This window comes from Malaclemys terrapin, chromosome 1, assembly GCF_027887155.1.
Source record: "Malaclemys terrapin pileata isolate rMalTer1 chromosome 1, rMalTer1.hap1, whole genome shotgun sequence".
Lineage (NCBI taxonomy): Eukaryota > Metazoa > Chordata > Testudines > Emydidae > Malaclemys > Malaclemys terrapin.
Window position 1 is genome coordinate 242,535,857 of NC_071505.1, and position 13,673 is coordinate 242,549,529.

The 13,673-nt window shown below is 44.4% G+C and overlaps 1 protein-coding gene across 2 annotated transcripts in view; it reads right to left on the reverse strand.

The window, feature by feature from the left end:
- Positions 1-2,557: 2,557 nt before the first annotated feature.
- Positions 2,558-13,673, reverse strand: part of TMEM255B (transmembrane protein 255B) — a 125,579-nt gene continuing 114,463 nt past the window's right edge. For both annotated transcript variants that reach the window (XM_054010955.1, XM_054010945.1), the window contains exon 9: positions 2,558-3,240. In XM_054010955.1, coding sequence (XP_053866930.1) covers positions 3,073-3,240 — 168 coding nt within the window. In that variant the 3' untranslated portion in view covers positions 2,558-3,072. The remainder of the gene's footprint in view (positions 3,241-13,673) is intronic.

The following is a 13,673-nucleotide window of genomic DNA, read 5'->3' on the forward strand; positions in this document are numbered from 1 at the left end:
GTCTTTTCCTACATCAATATCCCATCCTTCCAACTTGAAGTAGCTCTAAAGAAAACAGCACAAGCTTGGAAGACATCTGACACTTCCTACTAATTGGAGGAACAAAACCCAGTTTAAGCTTTGTTCTTTTCAAAGAGCACCTGCTAGCAAAATAGTTTCACCTCTAGCATTTGTGTTATTTCTGTAGTACTTCCCAAATAAATAGCTGTGAGGCATATATGAGTCACAAATCTGTGTGACCTTTGTTAAAGCCAATGGTTATATTTATAGTGCCAGAATTATCTTGGATACTGAAAAGAAGAATTTTGTGGTATGAGGTGGTGCTGTGCAATTCCACACTCAACATTACGTGAGAGACTGTAACAGTGTACTGTGCTTAAAAAAGTTAATTGAAATAATTGACATACATGGGAAATGCATCATTTTGATGCAAAAATTGCTCCAATTATTTGTGTGTGTAAAGACTTTATACACCTACTTTGTGTGGACAAAAAGTTAGGATTTACAGTATAAAAATATGGAGAATATAGGAATGTGTATTATTTCTAAACTGATGACATCTGTAATACTATACAGCAGCGCTCAGGTGGAGGGGGGGGGGAAGGTGAGGGTGGTGATGGGGTTTCTTTCACACACCTTTGTTTTCTAACTGGCAGCAGTGAGATGTCAGAATAAGACACATACCTACCTCCTCTCCCTCTCAGTCAATTGTATAGAAACAGTGAAATCTCCACTCCCCCCGCCCCCCACCTCCTTCTGAAGCAGTTCATGTAGTTCACTAAGCCACTGAAGTTAATGGTGTCAGTCCATTCTAAAACTTAGGGTTGACACCATGTGCCTTCTATGCTTCTAACCAGCCAAAATTCTCATTATACAAAACTGGATATATGTGTAGTTTATTTTGTGCCTGAGGAGCTGATCTGTTTGTTGTCGTTCGTACAGCCATGGAAATCAAGCACTTATGATAAACTAAAATCACTAGCTCATGTGTTTTGAAAGTAACTTACCCCTCTCTCCACCTTGCTTAAAATCTTTCTTTCTTCCTTTTTCTTTTCTTTTTTTTTTTTTTTTTAAAGCTTGAGTGCAAAAATTCTGTTTGCCTTGCTCCTGCAAGGCAACTCCCTGTACCTTCTTCAATAAGCCCAAACCTAACCCTGATCCTTTTCAGAAACCATTCTGAACTGAATAGGTAGGTTTCTCTGGTGCATTTTGAATAACATTTCATATTTTGTATTGAAGTCTTTTTTTTTTTTTATATACATCAATAGAAAACTCATTGATGGATGGAAACTTCCACATAATTTTATGATCTTTTGCTGTGATTTCAGCTGTTCAAATGTTCACATCCTTTGAAGGAAAGCAGTCTAGTATTCTGAATAGATTTTTATTTTTTTTAACTGTAACAACTGCTTAAAAACTTAAGGATAAAATATGTCCCCCTTCCCATTTTGCACTTTGACTGTTGGGAAACTTTTTTTTAAGTTTCTAGTGTGGCACTGGATTAATTGTTGCCCAATGAGCTAGGTCCATGGAGCAAACTACATTTCCTGTGCTGTCCCATAGTCCTGCTGTGGCAAAGAACACTGAGGCCCTCGGGGTGCTGCAGGAGGAATCAGCAACTCAGGGAGTCATTAATTAATTATTTTCATCCTTGTTTAAGCACTATCATCACTGAGAATAGTGCTTGCTACTTATCCAGAAGAGGGAGTACAAGATCATGTCTTTCCTTTGGATGCTACCTCCACAGGAGTTACTGTGTGTATGTGTATTTTTAAATTCTCTGTAGTGGGAGGCTGGAAGGGAAAAAACCCAAAAAGGAGTACTCTGAGCATTCACCAATGCATTGCTACAGCTTCAAAACTACTGGACAGGTCTCTTTTTACATAATAATTTAGGTCAACATGCAGCATTTTAGTTTCCATTTTTACTAGAAAAGGAATCATTCATTTGCCCCCATCTCATCTGCCTTTTACACTATGGAAAAATACAGAGTTCAGTACTGTACTAAGTATTATATACAGGTTCAATACTTAACTGGAAATTGCACCTTTAACTCACTGATATGACATTTTATCATTGTTAGCATTAGCTGGACTGGTACACAATTCAAACATTTCAGACAGAATTAAAACAGCCCTGTTCAAATAAAGTTTTATATTTGTATCTTACTTTTCGGAATAGGACAATACTAATTGGGATCTTGACCTCTGAATTTTGCTTCCCCTTTCTTGTGATGTGTACACCGACTTAGGTACAGTATTATGGGTACGTCCAGACTCCCCGCCGGATCAGCGGGTAGCGATCGATCTATCGGGGATCGATATATCGCATCTCATCTAGATGCGATATATCGATCCCCGAACGCGCTCCCATCGACTCTGGAACTCCACCAGGGCAAGTGGCGGTAGCGGAGTCGACAGGGAAGCTGTGGCCGTCGATCCCGCGAGGTAAGTCGAAGTATGATACGTCGACTTCAGCTACGCTATTCCTGTAGCTGAAGTTGCATATCTTACATCAAACACCCCCCCCCCAGTGTAGACCAAACAAATACAGCATATTTTATTGTTAAATAATTGTCACACAGTATTTATTGGAACAACATTTTTACCAAAAAGGGGCTCTTAACTGAATAGTATAAGGGGGAAAAAAATCTGGTTTCTTTCAATCCAGACTCCCCACTTGTATCCACCAGACTATAAGAGTTCTAATTCAGAAGTATCACTCTATATTGGTTTATGAAAATGGAACCAAGTATTCTAAGTGTTTTTCTTTGTTTCTTCTAGTGAAAAAAAGGTCACTCTGTATTATGCTGAGAGAGAAAATCATGCTCATGTTAGCCAGACAGCAATGTCCCAATTGACTACATGCAAACTGTGTGGTGACTGATACCTTCCTCTGGTGACACGCCTGCCTTAGGTTTCCAGTATTCTGGTTAGTTCACAGTGAGTTGGGGTTAAAAGTAGAACAATCATAGAACACAAAACAGTTTCCTTAATAGTCTGCTGCCTGTGCAGCTCAGAGATTCCAAAGATGTCTTTAAAAAAACAATCAGTTAAAATGTAATTCTGTGTTCTAGGGTGCATACGGTGGAGGCTTTTCTTCTGGCAGGAAGTAAGTTGGTGTGTATAGTGGCGGGGCATTGGGTGGGAGACCATAGTTCGAGCTGGACTGAGATGGAGGCTGAGTATCCTCAGATAAAGAAATATCAGTAGATGATGATGCTGGAAAATGGCTTGCAGGCTGTAATTAAACACAGAAAAAAATGCCATCTTCAGTAAGGGATTACAGACATGTTTGCAGCTATACTGTATTAAAATGTACCCTTAAACCTCTCAGATATCTTTAGTGTGCACATCCCTGTGGTGGTGGTAACGCACGTTAAGACTGTGACATACAGTGCGTATCGAGGTGAGACAGTTTACACTTATCACTTAAGTTAGTCTTAATATGAGTTTTATGCATGCAATTCACCCTTCATCTAGGCAACTGAATAAAATACCTTTTTTTTTTTTTGCAAAAGAGGATGCTCTAGTCCCCCAGGTAAGTCAGTATAGCAGAGTGGGCTTTAAGGGATATGCAGTTGTTTATTTAAAATTCATATTGCTACCTGGAAACTATCCTAGGGCTGTAGGCATTATATATAATAAGTTACCCCTTTTGATCTCATAAGCTGGTCAGGGCTCTGTACAAACTGTTGGTGGAGTCTGGTATCTTTGATGCAATCTTGTTTGTCTACAAACCACATACAAAATTCTATTTCCCTGAACAGAGGAGCAACCAAACACCAGGGCAGCATCCTTGCTCTCTAACCAAAAACCTCTTTCAGCTAGCAACCTCCCTACCCCAAAAAAAGGTCTCTCTCTAGGCTTTTTCCAGGATTGTGCTCCCAACTGTGTCTGCTTGTCTCTCTTGTACTTCTTCACTCTGATATATCCACCTCCCCACTGTGGAGTCCTCTGCCCACTCAGTCCAAATTACGGGGCAGGCTCGCATGCCCCTTGTGTCTTAGCTGTAAGGTGAAGCTTTTTGGCTGTCTATTTTAAAGGAGGGGTAGCAGTCATAACAATTTAAGTAAGGTTTAACCTGACCCACAATATCTTATTTCAGTATAGGATGCCTATTCTCTGATCCACTTTATGGCCCTCTGGGTAAGTGTGCGTGGAGGGATGTATGAGATAGATAGATTTGGATATATAATGAATGTGACTGACTGGACTGTAATACTCTGGCTCCTTTTCGATTTGGACTGGAGTGAGGAGCTCTACGTGCTTACAAAGCAGCTCATCTTCAACCATTAATGCTTCACCCACTTTGTTAAAAACAAAAGGGCACATTGACACTATTTTAAATGAGTTTTGCCATTGACTTCAGTGGGGCCAGGATTTCATCCTTGACCTTCAGATGTTAATCACCTGCCATTCCAAGGGTGTCAGCTGAAGTGTTGAGTGCCCAGCTCTGAAGTGCTCAGATTCAAAGACCCTGAAATTTTTCAAATTAAAAAAAAAAGCTATTTTCAAGGTAAGGGAAATGCAAAATCTGACAAGTAAATGCCACTGTCCCAAGTACTTAACATTTAAAAAATCATCCATAATTTTCTAGAATAGTGGTATTCTAGTACTGGTAACTATTGCAACTAGGTAAATTTCTCCTTTGAACAGCACAGTGGATCTCAGATCTGGCATTCTACTCTCTACGGACCTCAATGAGAATTCTGTGCAAGCAGAGACATTAAAGCTTTGGAGTCAAGAAGCCTCTGAGAAGATAATTTCCTCCTCTATTTACAGATGGGGTTGTTTTAAACAGCTTTAATAAGGCCTGAGAGAGGGGATTTTGTCATAAGAATGTTATCTTATTTCTAAGGATACAAATGCATGGTTACAGCACATACACTCACAACATCTACTAACCATATTGTAAATGAGAAGTTAAAACATTCTGATATTTTCACACTAGGCCTAGAGTCTCCTCTGTTGTCTAGTTTCTCCTTTGTGAGTATCATCTAGACCAACCACCACTACTGCAATCACAATTATTTGTTCAATTATCCAGTCAGGCGATCAGAGATGTTGCCAATGAGAGTGACTACACTGTAGCATTAGAGTAAACTGTGCTATAAGCCAATTTTAGAATTAGCTCTAACATGGTAAATAAAAAACTGTGGCTTATTATACCTGTGTAAAGCAGTTTGTTTTCAAAAATAATATTCTAACAATATGATTCTCTACTAGCTATTCCACAGCCCCTCAATATATTGACCAGTTGAGATTAGCACAATGTGGACCTGAGTCTAGTCCCTGAATTTTTAGCTGTTACCTCATGAAGCAGAGACTGCCATGGGGTTCAATTATTAAAAGTGCCTAAGTCCCATTTTCCAGAGTTAGGAATTTAGGCCCAGATCCTCAAAGGTATTTAGGCACCTAACTCATTGATTTCTAGAGACCTAAATACCTTTGAGGATCCCTTATGAGTCTAGATCTCAGAGAGACTCAGTGGGACTGACTTAGGCACCCATGGGCTAAGTCTACAAAGCAGGCCACCCAGCACTTAAGTGGCTTTGTATATGCCTACTTGTGGAAACTCTCTCTTTAGGCCTCTAACTCTGAGCACACCAATGGAGTCAGGCCCCACACAAAAGACAGGTGTGTGTGTGTCCTGACCTAGTGGTTAGGGCACTCAGCTGGGATGAGAGAGACCCAACTTCAGATCCCTGCTCATGTGTCTCCTACATTAGTGCCCTAACCCCTGGGCTGCAGCATCACTGCTTGGCTCCAAACGCTGCAGCAGGTACCGCTGGAAAGCCTGGGTGCTTTCAGGGTATCTGCAAGCGAGCTGGGAGATGTGGCCCTGCAGCAAGGAGCCTGGAACCCTTGTGAATTCCAGCTGGCTCCAGGGCTCTCTGGGCTACTAGACTCCCTGCTGCAGGGTGGAGCCCTTTTCTCTTAGGCTCATAGCCAGCTTCCAACTCAGCGCTCTCAGGATCCCATTCTGAGGCAGAAAATTCCCCTTTCAGTGCATGGGAGCCTGGGCGCCTCAGGTGGAGGTGGGGGTTCCACTGTGTCTGGGTACCTAGGAGTTAGACACTACAATGCTCAGCATTGCAACTTGTACATCTCGCCCTATGTCACTTTTGAAAATGGGATTTAGGCACTTTTGAAAACTAAATAACTAACACAGCACCCTCGGTGTGATTAGGTCTTTAGTGTGAAAGCGGCCCAGCAGATGGTAACTGTCATTTCTGCTTTCTGTAAATGTGAGCTAAGCTCTGGGTTAGGACCAAAGATTTACTCAGTAGTGGAGGTGGGTAATGTCTAAGAATTTGGCCATTTCAGAACAGATTATTTACAAAATGTCCAAAAATGGAAACAATTATTAGACAGCATGCACTGAACATCTTCACCAATCATGAGTTTGCTTACATACGTAAGCCTTTATACTAGTGCTGTAACTCATTCCCTCCACACAGCAATGTGAGTGTCTCATACATGGAGCAAGGCTGTTTTTTTCCAGAAGGATTAATAGCTTTCACCTGTGGAGACTAAAGCTTGCATCTGATCTCTCCTGGCGTGCAGGTGCTTCCTGCCTCTGATTGTCATGAATAGAAGAAAAAGCAAATGAACAAAATATTTAACATATATAGGGAATAAGAATTTTGGATAGAATAGTGACATTTATTTTTGAAAGGTGAGGGTTTTTTTATATGCCAAACATGAAATACTTAATGTTCATGTCTTCAGTTTAGTTATTTTCTTTGTCATATTTTTTGGTTGTTCTGCATGCCAATTTCTCTACTCTCAGGTCATATTGATTTGAACTTAATGATAATCTTTAGAAAGTCACACCTCCATTGCCAGTTGAAAATGATCCCTGCTTACTAGCCTCTCTCTAGCACATTAAGGTCTATAACACACACACAGGAGTGAGTAATTGTGTGAATTAAATGACCACATTCAGTTTTCAGAATCTGAAGTTCTAAGATTGGAGGATATTATTTTCAGGCATGCAGGTTTTATTTGCATGCAGGCTTTTCTGTGGTGCTTATTACTTTACTTTCCTGGCCTTCATGATGGTAGTATCTGAGCACTTAAACATTAATGAATTTTTATCTGCACTACACTCCTGTGAGGCACAGACTTATTAATTATTTCCATTCTACAGCTGAGGAACCAAGGTACAGAGATTAAGTGACATGCCTAAGGTCACACAGGAGGTCTGTGGCAGAGCTAGGAACGGACTTCAGGGCCCCCAAGTCCAGTCCTGAGCTTTACCTACAAGTCCTTCCTTTCCATCAGGACTTTGCTGACTTTACAGTGTACCGCTCTGCTGTTGCCCCAGGCAGCAGTTTGTCAATCAATTAAAGAAAGGGCGGTGAGCGGCAGCACCTAGATCAGCAGAGACAGGAAACTCAAGGGCATTTTTTTTTTTTTTAAACACTGCTGTCGTCACAGGCCAATGTCATGGAAGAGCAGAAAGGTGAGGGAGCCAGTAGTTGCAGATGGAGCAGGGAATGCCGGGGATTTCAGGGTAGCAGCAAAGGATTAAACATTAGCTCTTTGAGTAGATGCAGCTGTGAATGCCCTGTGTGTGCACCAGAGAGAAAGAACTTTGCCTAGCAGTACCCGCAGGGGTGGTGCTTATGCCCTGTGGCCGTAGCCCCTCCCCTGGCTGTGTACGGGCAATGCCGGCCCGATCCCTTCAGTTCCTTCTCACTGATCGTGGCTAGAGGCCGAGCTTTATGGAATCTTCACCTCCCATTTTCACTCTCCGTTTTCTGACTAGTACCTTAGGCTTAGTTTAAGTGTTAGGAGAATATTTGGCAGCCTTGTGTGATGCCCTCACCAGGGTTCAAGCATTTTCCATCATAGAGGAGGGCCATCCCCAAGAGCAACCCCCACAGCAGATGCTTGTTGAAGGACACATTAAAGAAAGTGGCTCACTCTGCAAGTCAGTCACAAAGAGGATTTGCAGTTGAAGCAGCATCTTTCTGGAGCAGGACATGAGGCCCACTTTGGCTCTGAGGCCCTCATCTGATAGTTGGTCACCTTCAGATCTGGCAAATGATGCCACTCTGCACTTGGTGTCTCCCTCAAGAGGAAAAGGGGTCATTCACTCCCCTTTGGTGTGGCCAGGAAGAGGTCCCATAAAATGAGCCAGGACCATTCCAGGGTTCAGCGAGATTCCTCCTCCTCTTCTAGGAGTGCTGACCAGCACTGCACTCCCTCTGGCAGGTGGGATGGAGCAGGTCCATCCACCCGCTCCTCAGTACCATGTGGTGAGCAGCAAGGGCCTGTACTGTTGACTCCAGTTCCAGCCACGGGACATCCATTGAATCTGGTACTGATGATGTTGGCACCAGTGCTAATGGTCTTCACATTGATGGCATATGAGCCGGCATCAGACCTGCTTTGCCTCTCAATCCTGGACCTCTACTAGTTCATGAGTTCTCCGGTGCTATGGCATCTACCAGCTAGTCCTCCATTGTGCCCCTGGCACCCTCTGGATATGTGTCAGAGATGCCGGGTACGCTGGCACTACAGTTCCTACCACCTGTGCCGCAGACTGTGGATTCGAGGTTGGTATTGGCACGGAAAGCCTCTTTGAAGTTGGTGCATCCTTCAGCACCATCATTGTCTTAGCGGCAGATCCCATCATTGAGTGCAGTGCCAGTGCCTCTCCCAGTACCAAGTGGGAGCATGTTCCATTCAATGCGCCTGGTGCTGATTCCCCACTCCTCTTCAGCACTGATGCTACCTCCTGATTAGGCTTCAAATGAGTCTGAGTCGTTCTTTGTTCCATCGGGGCTGGCTCCCATATTGTCACCACAGAACCTCCGGAATTCCTCAAGGTCAAGGTCAGGGTTGTCCTTGGATAGGCATCAGAGATCACCCTCAGATCATTATTCGCACTGAGATCGGCATCTACTCCACAGTCAGGACAGTGGTTCTTGTCCCAATGCCTTATGCGTATGCCCAGTGGCTTCCTTGGAATCTCTGAGATGTGCCTCGGTCCTGAGGTCACACTCTAGAGCGCGATCACTGTTCCCGACAGTGACTCCTGCTCCCATACCGTCTCAGCTGCAATTGACCACTGAGTCCATTCCCCTATCCTCTGGGACCTATGGAGCTCTTCCAACCAGATCCTGTGGTGCAAGAATAGAATCCATCATTGGTGCAGCAAACCGCCTCCCCGGATGAATCTATTGTGCTGGAATCTTCCTCTCCCTCAGTGTACGAGGACTTAGTTTAAGGAATACGAGGGCCTGCCAAGATAGCAGCCATACACCTCAGGTATCCAGGCAGAATTCCTGCCAGAGAGCACACACAAGCTGCTGGATATTCTCCAATCATCAGCTCCAGGGAGAGTAGCCTTCCTGCTAAATGAGGCTCTCAAGGAGCCTGCAAAGGCCTTCTGGAATACCCCAGCTTCATTGTCCCCTATGGCGAAGAGATCAGAGAAAAAGTACTTCATTCCAACGCAAGGGTGCGAGGGTTTGTACTCCCACCTGGCCCTTACTGGTGACTGCAGCAAATGACAGTGCTCAGCAGGGCAGGTATAAATCAAATGAACATCAGGATCCGGCAGGCTTTGGTTTCTAAATATGACTTTGCGAGCTTAGACATGGCTGCCCAATTGACAGACAACTCGCTCCCTCCAGGGAAAAGCTTTTTTGGCAGTTTTTGAGGAAGGGAGCCTGGTAGCCAAGACATTATTACAGCAGCCAGAATTATGGCATCAGCTGTCACCATGAGGAGGGCCTTACAGCTGCAGAATTATGGCACTGCGCCCCATATGCGGCAGACCATTGAGGCATCCCGAGATACTTTGCGGGCTTTGGGAGTGTATATTCCAGCTGTTAAGAGACGCCACCATAACGGTCAGCGGCCGCAACAGCAATTCAGCTCTCAGCATTTTTTTGGACAATCGTCCCTTCCTGTGCAGCAGCAGGACTATACCATAAAGAGCCACAGATCCCAGAAGAGAAGGTCCTGTAGTTCCAGGTTTAACCAGCTGGACCTCTCACTCCTGGTGCCTAGCAAGCACCCATTTTGATTTGTGTGTCCACGACAGCAGTCCAGTGGTAATCTCTCCTCCATCTCCCCTGTTCGGGGACAGGTTGGCCTGCTTTTACAGTGTTTGGGACTTCAGGTCAGGTTATGCCAGTGGTTCTCAAACTTTTGCATTGGCGACCCCTTTCACACAGCAAGCCTCTGAGTGCGACACCCCCTTCCTTTATACATTAAAAACAGATATTTAACTCTATTATAAATGTTGGAGGAGAAGCGGGGTTTGGGGTGGAGGCTGACCTCGTGACCCCCGCAGGGGTCACGACCCTGTTTGAGAACCCCTGGGTTATGCCATACAGTTCCTCTCCATCCCTCCTCCCCACCCACTACCACATCCCTTTTCAGGGACCCCCTCATGAGACACTGCTACTTGAGCAGGTTCAGTTTTTACTGACTTTGGGGGCAATACAGGAGGTCCCCCTGTAACATCAGGGGCATGGGTTCTACTCCTGCTATTTCCTGGTCTCAAAGACCAAGGGAGGGATGAGACCTATCCTCAATCTCCTGTTCGGCCAAATGGAAGCAGTTCTCGGTATGGTCATTAGGGGAGTTCAGCCGATGCTGCCTTGTATCCAGGACGTTTTGGAGTACTTGTTACACCTTCAGCCTTCTGGTCTTGCACTTAGTTAATTGGGAGTCCACCTGGCTGCAATTCCAGCATTTCATCTGCCCATTAATGGAAGTCTGTGTTTTCAAAACCCATGCAGTGAGGTGCTTGAAAGGAGTCACTCATCTCCACCCACCAGTTAAAGAGCAATTTCCTTTGTGGGACTTAATACTGTCTTAGTGGCTCTTACGGGACCTCCGTTTGAGCCTATGGAAACTTCTTCCTTCCCTCTTCTGTGTCAGAAATCTGCCTTCCTTGTGGTGATAACATCTGCAAAGTGTCTGTGAGTTGCAGGCTTTGATGGCAGAACCTCCTTATGGGTCATTTTCCAGAAACAAAGTAACCTTGCGGCCAAACCCTAAGTTTTTATCTCAGGTGGTTTCCCAGTTTTACATGAACCAAGTTATATATCTACCAGTGTTCTTCTCTAAGCTGCACTGAACCCCAGAGAAGCAACGTCTTCACACACTGAATGTCAGGTGATGTCTACCTTTTTATCTGGATAGAACTAAACCTTTCCGTTCCTTACCTCGTCTGCTTGTTTCAGATGTGAACAACTGAAGGGACAAGCAGACTCGTCACAGACCATCTCCAGGTGGATAAGTTCCTGTAGCATGACAGGATATGAAGTAGTTGAGAGCTATGAGCTCATTCCATGAGCACTCTGGTGACGTCAATAGAATTTCTAAATGACATTCCTACACTGGACACTTGCAGGGCAGCCATTTGGTCCTCTGTGCATAGTTTTGCAAACCACTCTGCCATTATGCCTGCGTTCAGATCAGATGCAAACTTCAGGAAGGCAGTCCTACTGTCCTCCTTTATATAGACTTGTCATAACTATAAAGGCAAGGGTAACAACCCTCCTGTGTACAATACTATAAAACCCCTCCTAGCCAGAGACACCAAAATCCTTTTACCTGTAAAGGGTTAAGAAGCTCAGGTAACCTGGCTGACACCTGATCCACAGGACCAATAAGGGGACAAGATACTTTCAAATCTTGGCGGGGGGAAGGCTTTTGTTTGTGCTCTTTGTTTTGGGGGTTGTTCACTCTTGGGACTAAGAAGGACCGGACATCAATCCATGCTCTCCAAATCTTTCTGAACAAGTCTCTCATATTTCAAACTTGTAAGTAACAGCCAGGCAAGGCGTGTTAGTTTTATCTTTGTTTTCTCAACTTGTAAATGTTCCTTTTGCTAGAGGGTTTACCTCTGTTTGCTGTAACTTTGAACCTAAGACTAGAGGGGGTTCCTCTGGGCTCTTTGAATCTGATTATCCTGTAAAGTTATTTTCCATCCTGATTTTACAGAGATGATTTTTACCTTTTCTTTAATTAAAATTCTTCTTTTAAGAACCTGATTGATTTTTTCATTGTTTTAAGATCCAAGGGTTTTGGATCTGTGTTCACCAGGACTAATTGGTGAGGGTATACTCTCAAGCCTTTCCTTTCACCCCGAAAAGGGGTGTAAGGACTTTGGAGGGGGAGGAATTAGTCTCAAATCTGCCCAGGAAAGGGGGGGGGGGTTAGAGACTTGGGAAATATTTGGGGAAAGGCAGAGTTCCAAGTGGATCTTCCCTAAGATTTGGAACACACTTGGTGGTGGCAGCTTACTGATAACCCAAGCTGGTAAATAAGCTTAGGGGGCTTTCATACGGGTCCCCACAGCTGTACCCTAGAGTTCAGAGTGGGGAAGGAACCGTGACATGGTGGCAGAGCGGTGGGATCATTTTAAACCAAAAGCCAGTAAGATTTTTTCCCTCCTTTTTAGCTGCTTAAAAAGCAGAGCTGAAGGTAGATGCAGATCTTATCTCTCTTTGCCTGAAGGCAGAGGTGCTAAGTTTTTTTAACAAGGGTCTTTGTTAAGAGAAGGTTTCAAGCTGTGAGCAAGCAGCTAGCAAAAGGAATTTACAAGCTGAATTGTTTTTTTTCTTTCTAACTCGGGTATAGCTAGCTTAGAAAGGCTGAATACTGAATGCTGTGAAAGTCTCTGTTAACTAAGCAGCCCTGAGCTGAGTGCATCCCAGTTTCAGTGACCTGCAGAGGGGGTGAGGCCCAGCACAAGAAAGCAGGAAAATGACTATCAGTGAAGCAGCAACTAAACTAGAGCTGGCTAGACTGGAAGCAACAGAGAAAGAAAATGAACATAAGAGACGGATAGAACTAAGACAATTAGAAATAAATGCAGAAAAGGCCAGGGAAGAAACTGCCCACAAGAGAGCTATGGAGGCGAAAGAAAAAGAGATGGAGGAGAGGGAAAGAGAGAGGAAGCATGAACTGGAGTTAGCAAGGGCTAAGCAGGATATACCAGCCAACCCTAGCAACCCCTCTCCAGGTACCGCTTTCAATCCCAGAAAATTCCCCACCTACAAGGCAGGCGATGATACCGAAGCCTTCTTAGAAAATTTCGAAAGGGCCTGCCTTGGGTACAGCATCTCTACAGACCAGTACATGGTAGAGCTGAGGCCACAGCTCAGTGGACCCTTAGCAGAGGTGGCGGCTGAACTGCCTAAAAAACACATGAACAGTTATGAACTTTTTAAAAACAAGGCCAGAATCAGAATGGGACTAACACCCGAGCATGCCCATCGGCGGTTCAGAGCCCTAAAGTGGAAACCAGATGTGGCATTTTCCCGACACACCTACCACATTGAAACAAATTGGGATGCCTGGGTATCAGGAGCAAACGTTAAATCTCTGGAAGATCTCTTTCCTAATGAAAATGGAGCAGTTCTTAGAGGGTGTTCCTGAGGAAATAGACAGGTACATCCTAGATGGAAAGCCCAAAACTGTAACCGAGGCAGGGGAGATTGGAGCCAAATGGGTGGAGGTGGCAGAAAAGAAAAAAACTAATAGCAGTTGGAGCAAATATCGGAAGGGGCAACCCGAAACAAAACCCTATCACCGGGGGCAACCCATGGCCCCACCTACATCCCAAGGAAAACCCCAGACACCTTATTGTCCCACCACACCAGTCTCCAGCAACCCACCTCGCCCCCGTGACCA